This window comes from Cygnus atratus, chromosome 11 (genome assembly GCF_013377495.2).
Source record: "Cygnus atratus isolate AKBS03 ecotype Queensland, Australia chromosome 11, CAtr_DNAZoo_HiC_assembly, whole genome shotgun sequence".
Lineage (NCBI taxonomy): Eukaryota > Metazoa > Chordata > Aves > Anseriformes > Anatidae > Cygnus > Cygnus atratus.
In genome coordinates this window covers 5048644-5073889 of record NC_066372.1, presented here as the reverse complement: position 1 = coordinate 5073889, position 25246 = coordinate 5048644, and the positions used below count along the sequence as shown (strand labels likewise).

Genomic DNA, 25246 nt, shown 5'->3' with positions numbered 1-25246 from the left:
TGATATTCAATAGGGTTTGTTTGTTGTTTTTTTGTTTGTTTTGTGTCTTTAATCTCTTTTTTTTATTATTAATGAGGCAGTAAAGAAAGACTGTGTGATGATTAGGAAATATGATTCTCTTTCATATGTGACAATTTTTCCTAACAGACTATATCATAACCTGAAGCTCCGATCCCTCTGTTGCCTAGTGCAGTTTTTTTTTCACTGTTTTTTGCCCTCTTTCTGTTTATGGAAGAACATCCTTTCTTTTACCTAAAAAGCCACGATCTTATGCTTTCTGAAGCCACACAGTTCTGTACCATAACCTGTAATTGGATGTTTAACATTTTAATATATATAGACAAAATTAGTTTCTAGGATGGCAACCTAATCTGAAGAGTTTTCCTATTGTGTGCTCCTTTCTTTGAAAAGCAAGATACATGGTGCTATCGCTGGTAACTGGTGAACCTTGGAAGAGCTTTGACACACCACTTCTTGCTATACTGCTGCTGCTTGCCTGGCATATGCCAACAGTGATGGGTTAGAATAGGAGATCAGTTTAATTATAATGGCACTGAGGTATCTGAGGCACTTCTTTATTCCAGTAAATAATAAAGACCAACAGATGTTTAGAGTGGGTTGATTTTTAGGGCTTTTATTAGGGCAATATATTTTATTATGGGGTAAACTTAAGCTCTGCTATTTTGTTTTGTTCCCCCTCAGGAGACCCAAGAGTATTAAGTCCTTTGGTGCGTAATAAGCAGATCTATCTTCCAGTGCCATCCAATCTGACTGAACTTTCTGGTTTGGAGTTGAAGCAAGATACAGGTTCTTTATCAGGATTTGTGGAGTCGTCTATACATACAAAATCCAGATCGCGACAAAGCAGTCAGGGTATTAGTTCACAGGCTTCAGGTAACAGTGTATCATTCTCACTAGTTTTTTACTTATTTTTATTATTATTATTTAAATGGTATCTAACTGAAAAGTTATGACCTGTAAGATGGCTTTTTTTTGGCTGTCAGATTGTATAATTAAACAGGAAATGTTGTCTACTGTTTCCCTGGAGTATTAAGAGAGGTCAATAGACAATTGTCAGGAAACTGCTAGAAATATCTTTCAAGCTATAATATAGGCATTTAAATAGGCTTTTTATATATCCTTCTGGAACAAAAGGACAGTGATAAGAATCTTTCAAGTATATCTTTAGGAGGATGACATTAAAAGAAAAAAGTTACTGTTAAGTACTTTTTTTCCTTACATTTATTGGCTTTAAAACTTGAGACAGAACTTAAGGGCAACAATGTTAATTGTTTATTTTCATTCTTAATGATTTTATTTTCCCTAGCAATTATTTTCACTTTGAAGGATACATAGAGAATACTGATTGTTATATACTGTTTTGCTAGAGTAGCTAGTAATAAAAAGTTAGACAGGACCACTGAGAAGGTTCTAAATCAAATTAAACATCAACAAATTGTTTTATTTAGCTTTTTTTTTTTTATTGGCATGTTTTAAACAATGTGGAACTTGCTTTCTATAGTAGTAAAGAAATTAAACTTTGCTTAGTGAAGAATACATGTTTTTCCCATTAAAATGTTTGATTTGTTAAAAAATAAATAAAAATGGCAAACATGTCAAAGATGAGCCCATGTTTTTGTGATGGTGTACATGCACAATGATCTATTTCTGACCAGTATTTTTTAGTGGATTGTTTTGCAAATAAGCCGAAATTTGTGACTACATTGCTGATTTACTTTTCAGGTATCTTTAGTCATTTTCCCTTTCCCCTTATATTAACAAAATGAATAAAGTTGGTTAGTTTTGTAAATATGTTTTAAAGGGTTGACTGTTTCTTCCTTGATAATGTAGTGAAGTATAATAGCAGTTATTACTAGGTACTGCATGCACTTGCCTTTGAAAGAATTTGCATTTGTTTCTGGCTCAGTGGGACTCTTTCAATGTTTTGATGCTTTAGTTTTTAGTTTGATCAACATCTACTTGATCTGTGTCTTTAAAATTAATCTTAATATAGATAATATCTTCTTTAAGTTCAGATTTTGAAATTGTGACACTAGTATGCAGTCTTATATTAAGACAGCATTGGGTAATTCTAATCAAACCAAAAACATCTACAAGCTATCTGCTTACAACAAATTATTTTCAGAAAAAATCTGTCACAAACAAGCTAAATGGACATAAGTTTGCAAGAGGATGTAGAGGGATGTACCTGTAAGCTAAAAATGACAGGAAAGGCAACTGATATCCAGAGTTCTGAATGCACGCAAAATGCACTGTGATGTATTTCTTATTAAAAAAATAATTAAGCAATACAGTTCTGCTTTTATTTTCTGTAGTTAATGAAATGATTTGGCAGAGAAGTAGTTCATATGTTCTCTTAATGATTTTCTGTCAGAAAACACAAATTTTGGGAGCAGTTCATCAATAACATTTCCTATATTGCAACGTACCGCTGAAGAAAAAATACTGAACTCTGATAGACTGACCCTTGAAAGGTGAGAAGGTTCTGGAGTATGTGCACTGTAGCTTGCTGCTCTTGTGTAGTGGTCTCAAGTGATGAGTATTCTGGTAATGTCTGTGTTGTTTGGTTGGTTGGTTTTCGTTCTGTTTGCTTTATTTTTGAGAGAGGGACCGTGTCCCATTGGGCAATTCTGTATGAGTCTCCTTGTAGTAAAAATTCAGAGTGGTGAATACATCCATACAGCAGTTACCTGAAGCAGTTAACGTTTTCATTTTAAACTAAGGAGGTAGTTTAGAAGCTTCCTTTTTTACTTCTCACATTAACACTTACTGTTTCATGTATTTATAAGTCAAATGTCAAGTTGTATAAGCGAAAGAAAAAGTGGATAGACATGATACATTTTGAATTCTAATCTAAATGGGTTGCTTACATGGCATCTGACTAAAGCATTGGTATGCTGTATCTGTTCAAATTTTAGTGTGGTCCAACATGAAATCTTGATGTAAGTGCTATATAACAAGCAAATCTCTAGGAAGACAAGCTTCAAGAAATTTTTGAAAGCTCTTCTGCTATATTTTCATACTAATTTTTTTTTACAGTAAGCAGTTACTTCCTTATTCCACGCTTGTTTAACTAGCAAAGCTAAACACCTTAATACTACCTTAAGTTAATGTACTTTCCTCAGTTCAGTTGGCGTGGGGGAATAGAAGGTGGATTACAGATTTGCTACTTACATCGTGTTTTGTTCTTTGTTCCAGGCAAAAGCTGACAGTGTGCCCAGTTATTGATGGGGAAGATCATCTTCGCCTCTTGAATTTTCAACATAACTTCATAACCCGGATCCAAAATATCTCAAATCTACACCATCTTGTTTTCTTAGATTTATATGATAACCAGATAGAGGAAATAAGTGGTCTTTCTACTCTGAGATCCCTAAGAGTCCTTTTGTTGGGGAAGAACAGGTAAAAATAACAAAACTCATTTTAAGCAGCCTGCTTCTTTATGGTGCAGTATCTGTGATCTATCACGGCAACCATTGCAGGGTTTTCAGATAGTGATGTTGGCTGTGAAACCAATGAGCTGACTTGTTTTAACTGGCTTCTTTGGGTTGCTGTCCTTGTGACACACATTTTTTTCTGAGATGTGGAGTTCAACTCTTTCTTCTGGAGTGTTTTAACTCATGCTGAGTATTCCCCAGCTTGGGATTTTAACATTGCTGGCAACTATCTATGATGTTGGAGGAATGACTCCGCACAGTTATTGCACTGCTTGATGCATATTGGCAAGTCTAAACTAGCAGTATGACAGTGAGTAAAAATTTAAAATGGACGTAGTTTTTGAGGATTTTTTTTTCCCTTTTACCAATAAAACACTAATTGCAGAACTTGGGTAACCTGTAGTAGTGCAGTATTTTACTTAAGTCATGCCTTTTATATTAGAAATCTCATCTGTAGATAATAATTCTGTGTATAGCAAACTGTTGGGGTGTGGGGTGGTAATTCTAAGTTTCTTTAAGGACTAATTTTTCAAATTGTATCTACGATGTACTGTATAGTTTGCTCACTTAGTGGTATTGTTTGGAGATAGATGTGAGGAGATGTGTAAATGATTTCAAGGCAGGCATAGCTGCTAGCAAAGACTTTATTTTCAGCTTGATCTGCATATGATCTTTAAATCTTGAAGCAAATGCTTGATCTATGTAATATTTGATGTAATCGCCAATAGATGGTGCTGCTGACATAACCTAGGTTTGTCATCTGAGAAAACAGGACAGGACAGAACACTGTTAAGATGGTCAAGGTGGGGAAGAAATTACGCCAAATTTTGAAATCTATATTGTCTAGAAAGGACCAATGGCTTTCAGATTTTTATTCTCATTTCTTCTAAAAAACTCTCAAAACCTTTGTCACTATAGCATTGCTTTAAACAGGTTTGGGAATATATTTTTGTCAATAATGGTGTTTCTTGTTTGGGTATTTGCATAGGTTGTATGTTGACTTTGTTTTCTAGTGGAGCAAATCTTCCTTCCCCTTTCATTTTCCTAGAGGAGTGAAGGGCATATTGCTACTATTGCATTATTGACAGTCAGAAAGGAATGTTATACTCTAAGGCATACTCCTTCATTTATTCATTTTGAGTGGGTGAAAGGTCTGTTGTTCTTCCATTCCTATCGGCTGGCTAGGTTTTCGTTAGGTGGACAAGATGTATTTAATCTAATGTGAGAAATAATTTATCATCATTTAAATGTTTCAGAATAAAGAAGATCTCAAATCTGGAGAACCTGAAAAATCTTGATGTTTTAGACCTTCATGGAAATCAGGTATAGTGCAATAAGTTGATTATTTAAGTTAGTTGTGTAGACATAATGCATTTCCAGTGTCCTTTGTCAAATGATTGCTTTTTGAAAGGGAACCAGTAGCAAATTTTTCAGCTCTTGAGGTCACAGGAATCAGTAAATTACTAAAAGGTGGTATGATGTTATTTTAATTTTTGATATCAACTCTTGTACTTTCCGCATTGTACTTCTGGAAAATTACATTTTCTTAAATGTTGCATAAGCTAAGTATAGCAGCGCTTGCTCACACCTGTGGAGTAGTCATCTAGCATCAATAGTTACGTTGCAGTTAAAGTAAACCAGAAGTCATAGAAGAATTTAAGTTCCCATTGATTGTTGCATTGTCTCTAAATGAAGACTTGGAACTTCTCTTCCATTAATTAGTTATCTTTCTGTTCCTTTCCAGTTTAGTTATGCAAGTCTTGATATTAACACTCTATAAACACTATTTTTCTACTAGTTGAACAACTTGTAATGTAAAACACTAGTCTGCCATACATATTAACTCCTTTTGAACATGTGACAAAGAGAGAAATGAGTTTGAGACATAACGCTCAACTATACTAGTGCCTTGTTTTTAAGTCTGGTTTTATTTTTTTTTGTTCGTTTATTTAATAACAAATAGAGGGTCTCTGTGGTTTAACTTTATTAAGATTTGTAGGACCTTTTATTAGGGCAGCCTTCTGTCTTACATTGTATTTCTATATATCAAATTTCTTCAACCTGCTTCAGCTGCAGTATTGTATTTGGGAACATCAAAAGATGTATTCCAGAACATTGCATTTAAACAACAGATCAGTGGAATTAAAAATGAAGTGTTCACACATAGTTAATATGGTGGATTCCAGTCAGTGTTCTGTTGATATAACGTCCTCTCGCCAATGTACACAATTTTCTTCTTTAATTCAGGAGAGAGTGATGAGAATCAACAGTGTGGAAACAGAGTATCACACTTGTCTATCAAAATGAAATATAATAGAAAATATGATTTAAGTTATATTAACAAGCTGTTCATAAATCTGTTTCCCTAAATTGCTTGTGGCATTATGCTGTACCCAGTTCCCACAGGAAGGTCAAAAAATGTAAGTCTGGTCAGTTTTACAATTTGGAGCCAGTTATGGGCAGCAATTTTCACTTATCAGAATGATCAAATGATCTTCATTCCAAGAAGATCTAATGATGCTTCTGCAGTGTGTATCACTTGTGTCTTCTTTTCTCATAACCATGGAAAAGTATAATTCTTTTTTGGCATCAAGAAGTGTCTGGTGTAGTATGAATATGTGTATGTGCTGTGTGAATATGGGATTACTTCTGGGCTGCAGTGTCTGTTACTCTAGCACTTTCTGTAACTGTGAAACACACTTTGAATTGCTTAGAACGTGACTGAAAAGACAGCAACATTATTTCTTATGCTTGCAGATATTTTTATGGTACTTTTGCCTTCATTTTACATTCAAACTGTTTCTTACAAATGTGAGAAATTATTTAATGTTGTGTGCATGGGAGCACATATCGAGCACAAAAGTTTAAGGTTATTTTCTAGAAAAGGTAAGTTATCTTTGTGATACATCTGTAGCTTATTGCTGGGAATACTTCTAGGATTTTGTGATGTCATTGGGCCGCAATGACAAATTCATACCGCAGAAGGCAGTGCTCAGCCTTGCATAATTGTTTTTGCATTTATTTTTGATTTCTTCAGAAATACAAAAACACAATTTTAAATAAATGCAAAGCCAGTTGTGTTATAAGAACTGTCATTGCAGTTAATGTGTGGAAGGGATTTTGATGCTGAACTCTCCAGGAAGAAATAATAGTCTTTTTTTTATGAAAGCTATCAATAAACTAAAATTTGGATGTGTTTTTATTCCTGAATGTTGTCTATGCAATGAGAATATTGTTGTGTAGATTTAAATTGGCTTAAAATGAGATGAAATATAAATGGGATATGTTATACGCTATGAAATGAGTCAGCCTCATCTCTATCCCTAGGAAAGGGATGGAAAAAGTAGTTTTGGAAACGATTTCCAGAATGTGCTAAGGAAAGAAAGTGACCAGAAGTAGTCAGCATGGATTCACCTAGGGGAGATCATGCCTGATCAGCACAATGACATTTGACAGTGTCTCCCATCACATCTTGACAGACAAAATGATGATATTTTGGGCTAGATTGACGGACAGTGAGATGCAGTAAACTCTAGAGGTTGATAGTGGGCCAGGATTTTTAACACCTTCCTTGATGACATGGGCGGGGTGGCACAGAGTGCAAATTTGAAGATGATACGAACCCGGAAGGAGAGCTTTATACAGGAGATGATTGTGCCACCATTCAGTGGGATCTTGACAAGCTGGAGAAATCGGCAGAGAGAAGTCCCATGAAATTCAAGAAAGGGAAGTGCGAAGTCCTGCACTTGGGGAGTCATAAACCCCTACACTAGTACAGGCTGGCCGGTCACAAGCTGAAAAGCAGCCCTGTAGTAGGGAACCCAGGGGACCACCAGCACCATGGGCCTGGTTCAGAAGAGTATTGGCAGCAGGCTGAGGGAGGTGATCCTGATCCTTCCTTTCTGCATGGCGCTGGTGAGGCACCTCCGAGCTGCTGGGCTCCCCAGTGCAAGACAGACGTGCACTTGATGGAGCAGTTCTAGCAAAGAGCTGCAAATATGTTGAGGGGACTGGAGCATCTGAGGAGAGGCTGAGAGAGCTGAGATTGCTGTGCCTGGAGAAGAGGAGGCTCAGGGAGTTCTGTGGCCATGTGTATAAATACCTGCTGGGAGGGGGTGAACAAGGTGGAGCCAGACTTATCTCAGTGGTGTCCAGCAAAAGGACGAGTCATTGGTCACAAACTGAAGGACAGGAAATTTGCTCAAACTTTAAGAAAAATATTTCTTTCAGGGCCAAACACAGGAGAAGGTTGCCCAGACAGTTTGTGGAATCTCCATCTGTGAAGGCAGCCTAAACCTGACTGGATGTGGTCCTGCACATCCTGCTGTGCTGGTCCTTGCGTTGGGCAGGCTGGCACCGGAGGTCGTTTCTGACCTCAGCTGATTTCTCTGATTCTGTGGCTAGTGTTACTTCAGACTGAATTCGCTATCTTTGTTTTCTGTTTTCCCTTTGTAGTGATAGGGGAAATGGAAGAAGGAAAAAAAGAAAATAAAGAAGAGGAACTCTTTTGAGGATGCTAGTAAAGTTACAAATAATTACGTATTGTAAAAATATTCCCTGTAAAGCCACAAAAAGCCTCTCTGTTGTATGAATGAAAACTGCTGTGGAACTAAGCTGTAGTGCATTGAATCAACATCCCATTACTGTCCTCATTGAAAGGCGTTCAGTGTTTGGGGTTAGGATAGAAGTGTTTTTGTGGTTTTGATGTTCATAAATCCCACACATTGGATGGAACTAGGCAGCAGATCTGTTGGCCTTCAGAGCATTTCCTGTTCAGTATGCTCTGATTGCTTCTATTCTTCTGTTATGTTACTGCTGGAGAGTAAAGGTTCTTTATGAATCATTTTTTAGAACAAGTATTTGTGATTTATTTTTTGAGAAGTAACATGGTTGAGTTTTCTTCAAGTTTGTTGATTTGTCTTTTATTTTTACACCGTTGTCCTCTGAGGGTCGTATTTATATAGGTACTAGAATAGAAGTCTATTTTACAGCATTTTTGTCTATATATTAATGTATATAGTAGCTCTACCTTGACTGGGTTTTTGCATTTTGAGGTGTGTTAGTTAACAGAAGATGGGGACACATCATTTTATTTTATTTTATTTTTATTTTTTTTTGAACTAAAGACAGTTCTGTTAAGGGGATAGTATTTGCTGAGCAGTCTTCATCACATTAGAGTATTAGCTGGATGTTGCTTGCATACAGTGTATTTGAGATGTAAATTAACATAGTGATTCTAATAGCAGCAGCTTTTTTCTATAGACAATGGGGGAGAGACAGGCTCTTCAGGAGGTGTTAGGGTCTATCTAGACAAGATTTCTTGTTGATATTTATGGAGTAGTAACAGTTAAGAGGGAAGCCAGATTTTCTGGTTTATTCTTAGTCCACTTCTCCCTCTTTTTGGATATTAAGTCAATCCCATAGATGGAATGCAGATTGTTAAACTTCTAAACCTGCAGTGTCTTCAAGAGATTAGAGGTGAGGAGAAGCAGAAAGAGGAAAGTGTCTTGGAAAATACTTTGATTTATTTGTGTGCAGGATATTTTGGTTAATAGGTTTGGTCTGAACTTCGAGGCTGTCCTGCTGCCAAGTGAGAAATTCAATGAGAACTGGATGTGCTTTAAAACACTGAGATGAAGCATTCCACAATGCTTAATGCTTTACCTTGTGTGACTTATTTCTCAAATCCAGTCTTTAAAGGCATTGCTTCTTTAAGAAAATCCTTTCATATAATAAATATCTGAAATAAGATTCTAAAAAAAAATTAAAATCAGGATAGTGTGTAATGAAACATTGCATTTACTGTCTCTATGCCTTACTAAAAGGACAAAATATGAATTCCTCTGTCATATTATTGTTCTTTGTCAGCTTTCTTACATTATTTAGTTAGGCTATTAATTTTTATACTGCCTGGTAAAAACTTCTAAGATGCAGTATCTTAACGTCTTCTTAAATTTCTGTATGGGTACTCCATTTCTTTGATCATCAACCCACTAATATGAACTCTATAGTATTCATGATGTTCATGTACGTGTGTGTGATTCAGAGCCTGCACGCAGTTGTATGCATGGTATGCTGAAGACACTACTACTACTATGTAATTTCTAAATAAATATTTAATTTCTAAATACTGTGTTTCCAAGCACTATGAATAGTCTTTGGAAAGAACACTGGTGGTTGATGATCATTTCTGTCACGGTGAATAGTATGAATGGTATGCGTTCCATATAAATGCTTTTAAAACCTTTATTTTAGGTAGATTTAACAAGGACTTTACACTGTCTTCCATTAAATTACTTTGATTAAAATTTTCTAAGTTCTAATGAAGTCAGAACTTGACTAACTGTATCTAGAATGAAATTTGTTCTTTAATACTTGAAAAACAAATGAATGATTTTTTTTTTTAATTATTTTCACTGCCAAAAGTTCAAGGATATAAGTTAAGGAAAAAGGGGAGGGGAAAAAGGCAACTTGATTTTTTTCCCCAGAAATGGGCTTGCTCTGAATAATCCCAAAAAATACACATTAAAAGATGAAACTTGTGCAGTTATTGATGAGTGATTATGTGCTGCATAACAATGTCTTCTGAAATGAATGCATTTCATAGCTAAGTATTCAGGCATACAAGCAAATGAGAACAAACAAGAAAATAGAATAGTGTTCAACGTTTACAAGTCTTTGAAGTTTACATATTTGAAAAAGCAACTAAAATGGCTAATAATAGTCCTCAGTTATAATTAATAGAAAACTATTTAAAATATATGAAAATTGCTTTTTGGTAAAAACAAATATTTAATAATAATCACCTCTAAAGAGAGGTGATAATGCTTGCTACCTAATACATACAGTGTAATGACACTGGGTGTATTTTCATGCACGCATGCATGATTAAAAATAGAGAAAACCCAATAGAGTTAGTCTTAAAACTGAACAAAGTGATTAACAGTATCTCTATAAATTGTTGATGAAATCATTCTTTGTAATAGCAGCAAAATGCCAAGATTAATATTCTGCATAGTGACATGCTGCAATTCTAGCTAAACAGACATCTGCAGAGGTCTGTGCTCTTCATGCTAACCATCTGCTCTTGGCTTTGCTTTTACAAGTCTTTCATACTAAATATATTGTTCTAGACAATAGTGTCTTTTGTTCCTTTAGGCTTAATATTTTTGTATTCTGCTCATTTTTATTTTCTGCATGTAATATACGCAAATAATGCCTAATAGTTTAATTAGCAGTTCAATCAAAAAGTGATTTACTGTTATTTAATTGTTTTTCCTATCTTCTTTCCTATACTTGTTATGGGAAAAATTGCGGTAATGCTTCATATAGCAGCATATTCAAGTCATACACGTGTATGTGTGTGTATATATATGCACACACATACGTATGAAAATTGTTAGCAACATTGTGTTTGGAGACTGTTAGATAACAGTTGCGTTAGCTGTTCTCCCATTCCAGGAGCTGCTACGCGTTTTCAGGAAACTGGCATGGCAGAGTTGCGGTGGTCCGTATCATCAGAAGGCCCATTATCACTGGGAAGGTGTATGCCACCAGGCTCTCTCTTGCTTGCCTGCATCTAATAGCTGTTGGCAACTTTGCAGAGGAATAGCGTGCCTGAGTAGAGGGTGTTGCTGAAGGGAGCTTATGGTGGTCCTGCAGATAGAGCAGCTGATCGTTGTAATTAAAAGGAAATTCACCACCATTGGTAGCTTTATGTACTCTACCATTAGATGCACTGCCACACAGAGTATTTTCCACAGGAAACCTGCTGCCTTCTTCCTGCCTTATAATGTGGGTTACAATAAGATGATATGAGTATCCTCCTGTGCAGTGGCAATGGTTTATCATCTCCATGATACATTACTGTATGCAAGTCCTCCATAAATGAATGGATAGGTTCAGGACAACAGATCCCAGATGACTCTGAGAGATAAATATCTGGATAGAGATGACTGAGTTGATTACTCTGAGAAATACAAGCAGCAAGGGAAAAAAAAAAAGTCAGCTTGTATAAACAGAGCAATAATTGTCTTTGTAAAACACAGTTGCATCTCCAGAAGCCAAAATTAAAAGTAAAGGGTAGTAACCACTGTTATTTGATGTGTTTTTTCTCTTCTTCGATGGCACCTGTATCTTCAAAATAAGTTGTTAAGAATAACAGCTGCTTGTTCTTTGTAGTTTAGTCACTTTGTTTGAAGCCATGAGTTGGCAAAAACTGTTGGGGACTGTCAGACAAACATGCCATGTATCTAAAAGAAGGATGCTGCTGCTGTCTTGTCTAATTTTTTTTGAATGTTTTGCTGAGTACAGCAGTGTTGTATGGTTAGAAAGATATTACTGTTGTGAATGCTAGTACTCAATCTCCAGCAGACTGTAGCTTGTTTTCAACAATTTATGACATTATTATCAAGGTTTAGAAAAATACATAAGCACATTATTAAGTTGCTTGGTTTTGTCTGTATATGTTTAAAAAATGTACGCACTACATATATCCATTTTATATCTATATAAAACACAGTATGCGTGTTTATAATTATACTTCTTTCACAGATTACTAAAATGGAAAACATCAACCATTTGAGTGAACTGAGAGTATTAAATCTTGCCAGAAACCTACTATCCATTGTAGAAAATCTTAATGGACTGGATTCTCTCACAGAGCTCAACCTTCGTCATAATCAAGTCTCTGCCATAGTAAGGAACAAAATCTCTCATCTTCCTTCCTCCCTTCTTTCATCCCTTCCAGGAGTGCACTATTACTAGAACTTCTTAAAAATATATTGGCATTTCAGATTTGTCAAATCTTGCATTTTCCCACTCTTTTGATTGTTATTTTTTTCCTCAGTACTCAATTTTACATCATGAAGGTGAAAATATGTTGTTCTTGTGTTATTTTGTGTAAATTTGATGGCTTGTATTGGTAGAAATCTTGGTAGCTCATGATATTCCCCCAGGGCAAAAGATTTGTATGCTTTGTGGTTCTAACATAAACATTTAGAGACTCTTCTTCCATACATGTTTGCCCCCAGAAACATACCCTCTTCTCATAATTTCTGTAGCTCAGCTAAGCAGTCAGACCATCTTAAACTTGATCTCTTGATGTATATTTCTGGGTCAAAAGCAGAGAAAATACTGAAGTAAAATTTCCCAAGTAAAGCTCCAAGTTAGCATTATAAAATCCGTTATGCTTTAAAGGATAAAGTTTGTCATTCAGCATTTTATGATGTATAGTTCAGGTATGGCAATTAGATTATTTCAACAAGCACTTTTTAAGTAGACTTACTAGATTATTTAACTAGGTGCATTTTTTCAGGCCCGCAATTGTTTAAGTACTTGGTCTTCTATTGCTGCTGAGCTATCACTTCCTCAAATTTTTGCTACTTGCCATATATTAAATTTATTTTTTTTACACTTGCAAAACAAGAAATTTCCGCTAATTTCTAACTCACCCACTGTACCTCCCTCCCACACCATTTACATTACTGAGATTCTGTTCCTTGCTTGTAGCTGCTGCCTTCTCACCCTCTCTCATGTGTAGCTCATGCTTTCTCCTTACCTCCTCTCTCACAAATGCAGAGTTAGCTCTCTGTGAGAGTGAAATTAGTGAGTTACAGGCTTGGACTCTGTTCTTATATCTCAGTGTTTTATTCATTCCTGGCTGGAGACATTGTTTCAGAAGATGTTCTGCTCAGGGATGTATCTTCTTTTGTGTATAATATAAAATTGTTTGTTACCCGGGATAAATTGTAATAGAATGGTGTTTTGGTTGTGTGTTGTGGTTTGTGGGTGGTTGTTTCTGTTTCACTTTTGTTTTGTTTTCTTTTTAATTGAATGGAATGCGATGTAGACATGTCACAAGTTGAAGGGAGGGCTGTAGATTTTATTTGTGGCTAAAATCAAGGTAGTGAGTGAGCCCTATGCCACTCCCTTGTGCCCTAAGTAATGGTTTTATGTCCACTAGTTGCAAGCTGGAGCATACTCCTTAGTAGGATAAGGAGATGCACATCTAAAACCGAAGGGTTCGGTGCACAGTTTGAATTTGCATGGATCGCTACAAACTGTGCTGTCTGGCTGTTAGGGATTTTTATTTCAAAAATAAATTATGATATTACTTTTAAGTTTCATCTTACTAATATCTTGAGGTATTTTAAGGTTTTCTACTAAGTTCGGTTGTGGCATACGTTAAATTCAGTTACTCATTCTGAAAACTTGTTCCTTCTTAAAAAATTCAATTGCAAATGTGACAGAGTCCTTCAGATCATTCTCTGCCAGAGCAGCCGCTGTTGTTAGGTAGTGCTGATTGCACTGCAGTATTGCACTTCAGAAGCCTTACTACAACATGGCCACTTTTTTTAAAGTGTATTTATCCTGCAGTTAAATGCTGAGACAGCACCTTGGCGGCTTTCCCAAAAGCCTGTTCAGAAACCAGCAGCAGCCTCATCCTCTTTCCTTTAACATCATTTGCTTTGCAAGTGATGCAGCTTGTTCTGCAGGGTATATATCTGCACTGAAACAGTCCCTTGCAGTCTGCATTAGGGAGAAATGGATCTGCCTCTTCAACAGAAATCAATGTCGCAGCAAGGTTATAGTATGTAGAAATGAAAGTATTTCATCAGGCAAAGTAGAAAGGTTCAAAAGATGTTATCCTTCAGCTGCTGAATTTATGCCTCTGTCTCTCCTTCTAGAAAGATGTGGATACTTTGCCCCGTCTCCAGCGTCTGTTCCTCAGCTTCAACAATATATCTAGGTAAGGAGAAGAGCAGTTTGTTTCCTATCAGTAAATTGGAGTATCCTCTTATAGCTGTATTTCATTAAAATTTAAACGCTATGAATGCAGATGCTGTTTTTAAACATATCAGATAGCATAATCAAGCTGTTATGCTTAAAGCAGAAAATACATAAATTCTTTTAATCCTTTGCATTTAAATGTGGTGCTATGGGGATTCTACCACAAAACTTGCATTTTTAATTTAAAAATGACTGTATTCTTTCTGATGATGCTGAAAATTAAAAATAGCTTTTTTAATATGTTGTTTTACTGTTCAACTAAATTTCTGATAAAGCAGAAGGCATGGTATCGCACAAGGCATTTATCATAAAATCACTGTATTTATGGAGTTACACAAATGGCTGGGTCAGATTCTGCTTGTGATAAGATTATATCATGCTTGTATTTTACTTGTGCATATATTAATCAAGTGTGAAAGGTATATTCCTGTCTGTTTACTTTTCAAACCAGAAGGCAGAAACAGAACAGCTCAACTTTCAATGCAGGGTTTCTATTATTTCTAGTAACTAAGTACATTTTGGTATAAATAAGAAAGTTAGTCTACAATGTTTATATTTGTGTGGTTTTTTTTTGAAGTCAGCATTTCTACTGGTGCCAATATTAAAATAATAAAATCAAAACAAATGTGCCTACATCATCTTCAGTTTATCATGTGTTTACCTTTGTTCCTTAATCATCCCCATCCTTCTTTGTTGCTTAGAATCAAATAATTTAATTTGAGATCAGGAAAGATGCCTGGCATTCTAATTACTGAAAATAATGTTCTTGTGGTACCTATTTTCTCTGTCAAACGTTAGACTTAATGTGAGCTTTAATTGTAATAGCTATTTGAATATTTTAAGCTGACCTGCATTATGTATTTTGCAGACAGTTCCAACCTACTTGTCTATGTTCCTTAGACTCTTAAAGTACCAATGCAGTGGGTCTCCCTGAATGCTCACGGGTATTAAGCATTCAAAAAAACTGGAGACAAACTGCAGAAACGGCTAATATGCTCTTCCCTTAATTCATCTGCTACTCTTTTTATATCATGTTTGAAATTGCCATAATAAAGAAAAGGGGTTGGTATTTTGCTTCACTTAGATAATTTCCGGACTTGGAACATGCCTTTTGTTTCTGTTGTTTTTCTAAAATAAATAAATAAATATGTCTTAGCCTGGCAAGAACAACGAGGGGACTGCAGTAGTTGGCTCCTTTGCCATCTGGGAGCATCACTGCAGTCAGTGGAACTTCTGTATGTTTTCATATACTTGGTTTAATTTGTGTAGCTTTCTCACATTGTTATTTTTGCAGTATTCAAGGAAGGAAAAACGTTTTACTCTTTTTGTTCATTTTTAAAGTAGATTTCTTAAAATTCATGTAATCAGTAACTTGCTAGTATCCTATCATTTATTCATTGGGGCTTCAATTAAACTGTTGATAGATCTAGTCTTAGCTTTCAGGTAAGGTAGAAATACTTAACTCAAACACTAGTGCAAATATCTAATTTGGTTTTAATTTGTAATTAGAATAGGTATAAAAATCTTAATGTCCAATGAAGACATTGTTATAAAATCTACGTACACGTGTAAGTAGCTAGGTGAATGGATCAGTTTAACTTGTTATTTACCAGTCATTATTAACAATAATAATAATAATAAAAAAATGACTAGATTTGGCTTATGTTTTTGTAGAAATGACATTCCATCAAATTCAGCAGTTGGAAAACCCAAAAAATCTCATTGCTCCCTCAATTTGAGTTATGTAGTAGATATGTCTCCTAACAGGTAAATGTTTAAACATGGAAGTACATTCTTGACCCATCTGTGTCTGATGCTTGGATTGATAAACTGTTTGAACTGACTGAAGATGTTACGTGCAACCATAATACTAGTGAATGGCTGTGCTACGTCTGACCCTTACTACACCACTCTTAAAATGGTTTAGGGTATTTTTTTTACTCACTCACTTGCATTTACCATGGGCCATATGGTAATTTTAAAATTATTTTTTATATTTATATATAATATAGATATTTATATTTTTTATTTTTATATTTTTATCTTTCTTTTAGACAATCAATTAGTTACAGATATTCTGATCTCTACATTGGTGCGTAGAGAAAATCTGCAAATTGAAACATGTAACAGAGTACATTGCCAAAACCTGTATATGTTTATATTAGTGGTTCATTAAAATATTAAAAGTAGCATTCTTGAGGTAATGCTCTCATATAAAGGTTTACTGCTTCCTGTTTTTGGTAGGAAGAATTCTTGAGTCTTACATCAGTACATATTGACATGAATTAAAATTGCAATAAAAGATTCAGAAATGCCTTCTTAAAGTTTTCAGTATTTAAGACATGAGTCTGTCATGGGTTTTGCCACTTTTTCCCCCATCCTGCTTCAGAGGAGGCCTCAGACTGCTGCTGAGCTTTTAGTTAAGAATAGATGTGTTAGTAAGGTAATCGCAGAACTATCTACGTTGGAAGAGACCTCCAAGATCACCTAGTCCAACCTCTGACCTAACACTAACAAATCCTCCACTAACCCATATCACTGAGCTCTACATCTAAACGTCTCTTAAAGACCTCCAGGGATGGTGACTCAACCACTTCCCTGGGCAGCCCATTCCAATGCCTAACAACCCTTTCAGTAAAGAAGTTCTTCCTAATATCCAACCTAAACCTCCCCTGGCGCAACTTGAGCCCATTCCCCCTCGTCCTGCCACCAGGCACATGGGAGAACAGACCAACCCCCACCTCTCTACAGCCTCCTTTAAGGTACCTGTAGAGAGCGATAAGGTCGCCCCTGAGCCTCCTCTTCTTCACGCTGAACAATCCCAGCTCCCCCAGCAGCTCCTCGTAAGACTTGTTCTCCAGACAAAATGCTGCAGAAGTTGAATCAAATCTGAAGCAAAAGCTGTCCCATTTCTGTCTTCATTACAGAAGAATTTCGTTGTTACAATTCAAGGCTTTCATACTTTGTCTGATGATATGTATCTCTAGAACTGGTTATAAAGAAGAGAGAAAACCCTTTGAATTTCTCCTGTGGTACTGGGAAGAGAATACAGAAGCTGTTTGCTTCAGGGAAGGTGTGCCACCGAGATTCAGAAAGAGTTGTTACTGCTCACATTTCTTAATGTGAAGCTAGAAAAGACTGTTTTTTGAAATCTTAGAAACAAAACATGTTTTCACTGTCACACAGCTCTTCAGGTCAGTGTTCTGTTGTTTTTTTAATTTAGTAAAGAAGGTTTTGTAGCCGTATGGAAAAAGTTAGGTGCCAGCTCAAAGGACATGTAATTGTTTTTCTTCAATCGGTTACTGAATTGGAAACCTGGGAGAAGGAATGTTCTTAGTCTAATCAAAACAAGAAAAAAATATTTTCCTCAGTGGAATGAAGATTTCTAAATACATTGTTATACATGTGAACGAAAGCAATACAGGAAAGAAAGGTTAACTGTGGTGATGTCTGTTTTCATCAGTAGCTTAGTGATTAGAAACATGGGACAGCCCAGTTTCTCTTTGACTGAATATTTTTTGAACATGCAGTTTCCTCTGAAAGTTCTACCAGACTGCAGTGAGTGTGTTGCCTTCCTTCTCCAGAGCTTTTCCACTTTGCAGAACATGGTTTAAAGAAGTCATTGATGTAAATGTACAGAGCATCTGTCTTCCTCAGTAAGCAGGCTCTACCAGAAGGCCAGTGTTTCCATACTACTTATGCCTACTAAATGTGTAGCCATGAACACACACACTGGGGAGGTTGAACACACACCAGCATACAGCAGAATACCCTGCTGCTTAGTCCAAGAGTCCAAGCCACATTCTAATATGGGGCTGGGAGAATGGGCATGTGTCCTCTCTGACAGAGGGGAAAATTGCCTGTAGTACTCTTAAGTACTTAAGTACTCTTAAGTACAGCTTAATCAAGCTGATCCATTTGGTGAAACTGAAAACACCGAAAAAACACTTTGCTAAGGTAGCCCAAATTCTCATTTATCTTCTGTTGCTGAAACTACCAGAGGTAAATCCTTCTAGGAAGAAAGAAGGAAAGGGCAAGAGAGGTGGTTTCCGCAGTTGGGTAGATGAATTCCAGTGAGAATTCAGTTATTCTTTCTTCTCCTAAAATGTCTGAGTTTGCTTTACTAACTAATGTGATGTGTCAGTTGGGAAAATCATCATCTAGCTTTGGGGCATATTGAATAGGTATTTTAAGTAATACATCAGCACGATCATCCAAAAAAGCGGTTAAACAAGCTGTTTTATGGAAAGGAAATAAGATGACACAAAAATAAAAAATGGAAGATGATAATCAGACTTTTCTTTTAAACCCCGGGTATAAAACAGCCAATTGTTCACATTTGCTAAGTGCCTTCACTGCCTTCACCAGAAGCTGTGCATAGTTCATTTTCCATTAGTCCTTATGTTGTTTTAACACACCAAATGATAGTAGTACTTTTGACGTCGTTGCCATTTTTCTATTTTATCCATTGAATATATCATGTAGAAGTTACTTGTATGCTGTACCGTGTTTGGGGTTTTGTTTGTTTTTGAAACATTTATTGGGTTGTTTTATTTACTCCTGCGAGCTTATGTTGGTGTCCAGATCCTTAAAACATCCAGGCCTTTATTTCAGCAGCTTGAGACCGATTGGTGTTTGGTAGTTGGGTGGCTTTTTTGGTTTTGTTTTCTAAATTATTATTTTCCCACTTAGTTTCCACGTTAAAAAAAAATATATTTTATCTAACCCCTAGAAACTTTTAGGGACATAGCATTTTAAATCTGGTATTTTTGTAAATCTAAAGCCCTTTGTGACTGAATATTAGTCCTCAGCAAATTATTTTATGGGTGTTTGTTGGAAAGTTGAGTGATACCAATGACAGTTGACATTTTATTCATCAGCAGTCTCTAATATGAGCATTTTTACTGCATATGATTTCTGAGCCTGAATTCCGGGTATTCTTAAGGTTTGGTGTACTTCCAAGTATTAGTGGAGGAATTTTCCTGCTACCAAGAACGGTGGGAACTATAATCAGTTGATGCAATCAGTAAGATAGCTTTTTTAAAAATACTTGGACACTAATTCTGTATTTTCCAGTTCAGAAACGGTTCTTAATTCAGAACTTAAACATTTGTTCATCTAGTAAAATTATCTTCTTAGCGTGTATTTTGTGATCATCATTGATTTGTCATTCTCAGATTTTTTTAAATGTCATACTCAGAAGTACTGAGCCCAATTGCTTCATACTTTCCGTCTGAGCCTACTAAACTTCATAATGCAGGCTCAATTGTTGAGGGTCAAAGTGCGTAAGGGTGGGTGCACAGTTATTTGTGCACTGTAATAATTTTGCTAAAAAGTGTTGGGGATTTATACTTGTATGACTGTTCAGTTTCTTTTGCAAGTTAAATAATTATCCGTTGTTTAAGAGCACTGTTTATCTGGGTCAGATGCCTTCTTTACACCTTTCATCTTCAGTAAAAGGAACAAGATACAGGCTGTATGTCTCTAAATACATTTTGTACAGGCCAGTTATTTTTGTCAGGAAACCAAATCAAATGTCTTAAAAAGACAACTCACTCATATTTGTAGACTGAACTCAGAAAAATAGATCTATTTTAAAGATGATGTGATGGTTTTATAGTTTTTCTTCCAATATTTGATGATGCCACAAACACCCAGAAACATTGTTGTTTTTTTTTTACTTTTTTTTATTTTTTTCACGTTACATTTTCTGTGGTCTTCATGCTGGTTTTGGTGACTAATGTGTATTATTTTTGGAATATGAGTTGATAGGCATTCTATTTTATTATTCTTAGGTGAACCTATATTCTTTTAGCTAACAAGTGCTTATTCTGAATCTCTTCTTATCTGTATATGGAGAGATTAAAACAGCAGCACCTGTTGCTAATTAAAGTTACTTTTAATTTAATTTATCATATGCAATATGATGTGTGGATTTTTTTTTGAGTACAGGTAAACATTAGTATTCTATCCTTAAATAAAATATTCCATCTCTTCATTATTAATAATGTATGGCATTAAAACTTTAAACTTTTTTGGTTACAGTTTTGAGGATATTCTGTGCCTTGCTGATTCCTCATCTTTGTCAGATATCACCCTTGATGGCAATCCAATAGCTCAGGAGACATGGTACAAACACACTGTTCTCCATCATATGATGCAGCTCCGACAGCTAGATATGAAGAGAATCACAGTAAGAAATTTCTATTTTCATCAGACTTACTAGTTCCTTAAATTTAGGAGTAAAATGTAGGGTTTTATGTGTCTATGTAGGAAAAAAGTTACTTATTTAGTATGGAATTGAATTGTACGTAGACATACTAATATTTAAAACTTTAACCTTTTTCCTTTCGTGCAGTATTATATAAGGGTCCACTTCTTTATTTCATTTTAAAAATATTTATTTTTAAATAATCAAACTCTTTCACTTACTAAATACCATGTGATAGAATTGCCAAGTGACATGAGAAACTGCAAAGCTTTTTGTTAGCGCTCTCTCAACATATTCTTTACTGGTTTGCTGTATAGCTGAGGAGGAACAGGGTATTCCTTCCAAAGCATTAGTCTGTTTACACTGAAACTGACATTATTTCTATTATTTTTGGTCTGTTACCCTAAGGAAACTTGGTGATCACACTGTTTCGGTGTTTGTCTGCATTTCTGCATTCTTTGCTTAACCTACTCTCTCCTTTAATTTCTGAATCTGGTGGTCCATTTCAAGTAACACTGATAAGGAAGAGAGGCCGTGCAGACAACTTACTACAGACTTCTGGAAAATATGCACCAAGGTAGAGGATGAAGGGAAATTGTCAGGAAGGCCGTGCCATTAAGTCATCCATGTTGTTTCTTAATCTGGGAATAGCGATGCTAATTTTTCTGTGTCTACTTAAGCGATGTGTACCACAGTCATCTTACAAGATAAATCTGAACAACAGGAAGATAACGTCACTAAGGCACATGGTTTAGTGGTGGGGCTCTGTAGGGTGAGGTTGATGGTTGGACTTGGTGATCTTTTCCAACCCAAATGACTCTGATTCTATAACAAATGTAACATACTTAAGTAACAGTATTAGTGTTGTCTTTCTTGACCAAGTGCTGATAAATATTCCTTGTTTTAAATGCTTATTTGCTTTGTACGAAGGCTGTACTGCATTACAAATTGCACCTATTGTTTTGGCATCTATCCTGTTGTCCTGCAGCCAATCCACTGAGTATAGAAGAGAGTCAATTATGATGTAAAATATCACATGTATGAGGAAAACATGAATTTTAGTAATAAAGTACTTTGCGCTATTAGAATTTTACTATCAGTATCTAAAATACTATTTGTTCCCAGGTATCCTGTGGGTAGTTTTTTTTCTTTTGTGAGTTTATACTGCCTAATTGCTTTGCTTTTCAAAAGAGTGTTTTCTCAGTATTATTCCAGCAACTTGAGTCATGTGAAGAAAATGTCTTTTCTTCTTCTCTTCCTTATTGAGAAGAGACAGATCCTGGTAGAACTCTGTGATGGAAAAACTGTAGAAAGAGCTCTAATTCCTTTTTAGACTATATGGGATCTGTAGGGGAAAAAGTTATTTGAAATGCACAGCCTTGGGAAAAGCTTAATCTGAGTTCACACCTTATTAAACATAAGAGGATCAACCCACAAGACAAAAAGCCATAGAAAACCAGGCTTCACCAGTCGTGCTGCTCATAAAACTACTTGTAAAAAGAATGTGTTTTGCATTCTTTTTATTTGCCTTCTGGTTTTTGAGCCTTGAAAACTTGTTTTTAAACCTTTCCTTCATGTAGAGGGGTCTGTATGATTTTTTCCAATAAAAACTGTGTTACCCAGATAATCATATGACTTAAGAAACAGGGGTTTTTAAGAAAACTAACAAGTATCATGAGGTTTGTGATACAATTAGAGAGTTGGCAATGCCAAATCCAGCTATTCTGTCTAGTAATGTCAGCCATAGGGACAAATGTAACTTGATGGGGAAGTAGAAGTACGGTATTGGGTATATGCTTTTACTTGCTTGATTAATATACCTAAGCTAATACATATAGAGGATCTTTTATTCATTAGCTTGAAGTGCATCCAGACCATTTCTAACTTGAGCATTCATTGCTTTGTGTTGCAAAGAACTGAGAGTTGGACTAGGATGTATGTTCTGTCTAACTAGGAATTCTTCACTAATGGTTTCAGAAGCTCTTCTAGTTGAGAAACGAGGTTTACACAGTTGTTATTCTGCTTTTAACTTTAACTTTTCTTTTACTTGCTGGCTTCACTGGGCTAAGAAAACTATTTTAAGGAAGAAAATATCCTTTACAGTTTATTCTAAAGTTTGTAAAAGACTTTGAAGCTTTATTCATACTGGTTTTCAGGAAGACACACACTCTGGTGCCAGGCGTTTTCTAGAGATCCTCTGGAGAAAGGGGTACATCAGAGGAAAAAGTCTGGTGTTAACTGCCATAAGAACTGTTAAGAAACATATAGCTGCTGCAAATATCAAAGACTGTACTTTCAACACAATATTTTTGGATTGTAATTGTTATAGTATTTCTTAAGTTGGAGCAGATTTGCTTTTATTCAAGGGATTGTATCATATTATGACATCTTATTAATCTTCCCATGAGGAAGTTGGTGTTTTCTCTTGCCATCTCGTTACTAAGCTGGTAAGTACAAATTTTAAGCTATTAAACCACTGAGGCATGGACCCAAAGAATCATTGGTAGTGAAATCAGTGGGGCTTAGTCACCTGTGACAAGTTTGGGCTTTGCATGTATATGAAAAAACTTACTGTAAAACTGTAAACACGTATTTGTTGTCTACATTAGAAGTTGATTTCCAGCTGGAAAAACACATCCACTTTATATTACATATCTAAGACATCAACTTAATGGGAATCTTTAGCTTTCTCAAACTTTGATAGATCAGTATTCACCTAAAAATTTAATTTCTTTCCTTTTAAAACAAGATGCTTCTGTAACTTCTTGTTTCTTATTCGTTTTTGTGGATTGTAATCCTATCCTTTAAGTAAGGTCTTGAGGAAAATATGAGAAGTTGATACTAAAAATAATAATAATAATAAAAAAACCCATATATCTCATTGTCATATGTCACTTAAAGAATAGTCAGAAATTTTGTGTTTTTTTCCATAGGAAGTTTCTGGTAGAAATATAACTTACATTCTTACTCTTTGTTCTTCTTTTTAAAATAGACTGTGTGGTATATGTAACAAAAAAAAAAAAAGTCTGCCTTCTGTGAGTATAAGCAGAACTTTTTTAAGTGTAGTAGTTTGGTTTCTTTCTGCCCTGAAAGCTTAAATGTGTATTCCAGACCATTCTTCATATTCTCTTTTTTTTTTTATTAGCTACAGTAGTTTATATCATGTATACTACAACTACTTCTAATCTATAGTAAAATTATTAGAATAATTTCAAAGTAGCTGTAGTGTGGAAATGTAATCCTGCATTCATTGTGTGCTAATGTACCTTTCTGTCCTGTGACTTAAATGGCATCATTTGGTGGAATTAACTTGTTTGGATAATAGAAAAACAGTAGTGAGGAAGAATGTGTGTGTTCCACTGTACTCTGTTCAGGATCTTTCTCAGGTCTTGCTGGATGTTACCTCTTGAAAGACTGGTTGCACAATGAGACGTTTGGCCAAAATCTCTGGTGTTATACTTGTGGTAGAGCTCATGTGGCAGCAGGGGGAGCTCTCACTATGCCAAAGCTACAGGCAGTTACCTTACAGCTCTAATGGAAAATGTTATAAGGGTAATAATAGCTTTAATATGCCTTTTTATTTTTTCGTTCTGTCACTGCTGTAGCTTCACACTGAAAATGTAAACCTGCAGTCTCAGAATCTCGTTAATGTTTTATGCATTGCAGAAAGTGAGACTTATGCTTGGGGGCAGGCTGGGTGGGTGGATGAAGAAGGAAGAAGCCATCTTCCTAGCCATTTAGTAAGTTCTTAAATAGCAAGTGGAGAACTAATAAATGAAGGAGATTGTAGTGTAAAAGAGAACATCCAAGTCTGTTTGTAATGGTCTGGCACTTTGGCCTTCAGGAAAAACATCCTCCCTTGTCCAACATGGAGCTCAGAGGTTTGTTTTCTTCTGTGGCCAGAGTATTAGGAGACTCCTTAGTGTGATGACTCTTTCCTGGCAGGCTACTACAGTAGGAACCTTGACTTCTTCCACAGATGCCCAGTATGCTTATTTGCACCCCTCTCCAGCTGGGATTTAAGTTTATCAAGTGTTTATGTAAGTGTTCAAAAGCTGTTAGAGAAGATGAAGACACTGAGTTTGGTGAGAGGGGAAAAAAAACAAACTTGGCTTTAGGAAGCCATGTTAAAAGCAAAAATGCAACATCAAATGAAGATGCTTAAATAGAAAGCTAAAAATCAACTTTAACCCACTTTTCTATTGAATAGTATCACTAATAGATAAGACTTTTAAAACTTAAGACTTTTTTCATTTTTTTGAAGTAAATGCTAACTTAGTACACTTTAATGCGTAAATGAGATGAATAGCTGTCATGAGAATCATGTTTACCATTCTTAGCATTCTGCCTCATATCTTGAGGAACAGTATTTTTATTGTGTGCTATTAGTTATATATTCATGCTTGTGGCATATGCCTGCATGGTTTTTATTAATGATTTTCTCAGCCTCACCCTAAACCTTCCCTTTCAGGTATTGGGCTTCGTTATGTGATATTCTGTTGTACTGGGGTCTATAAAGCCTTCTGTATCTGCATAGGTGTATTTTTTTTTTTAATTTATTGTTGATCCTTATTTAAGTAGGAATACGGAGGAGTGAACTCCAAAGGTCCCTTCTTACTTGAATTATTCGGTAATTCTATGGCACCAGACCCTTGGCTGCCGGCAGAACCTAATCCTCAGAAGGACAGATGCTTCTTTTAGGGTGAAAAAATAAAACCTCATACCTTAAACTGAATTAAGTTGAATATGTATATGAGGTCAGAGTCATAAAACAGTTGTGCGGTTT

At 35.7% G+C, this 25246-nt stretch overlaps 1 protein-coding gene across 4 annotated transcripts in view; it reads left to right on the top strand.

Moving 5' to 3' along the window:
• Window positions 1–25246, top strand: part of LRRC49 (leucine rich repeat containing 49) — a 42106-nt gene that overhangs the window by 1451 nt on the left and 15409 nt on the right. For 2 of the 4 annotated variants that reach the window (XM_035553780.2, XM_035553782.2), the window contains exons 4-11: window positions 703–894; window positions 2396–2495; window positions 3220–3423; window positions 4715–4781; window positions 12012–12155; window positions 14147–14208; window positions 15924–16016; window positions 20295–20442. In XM_035553780.2, the coding sequence (XP_035409673.1) occupies window positions 703–894; window positions 2396–2495; window positions 3220–3423; window positions 4715–4781; window positions 12012–12155; window positions 14147–14208; window positions 15924–16016; window positions 20295–20442 (1010 nt within the window). The remainder of the gene's footprint in view (window positions 1–702; window positions 895–2395; window positions 2496–3219; window positions 3424–4714; window positions 4782–12011; window positions 12156–14146; window positions 14209–15923; window positions 16017–20294; window positions 20443–25246) is intronic. The other 2 variants (XM_035553781.2, XM_050712906.1) reach the window with 1 other exon arrangement.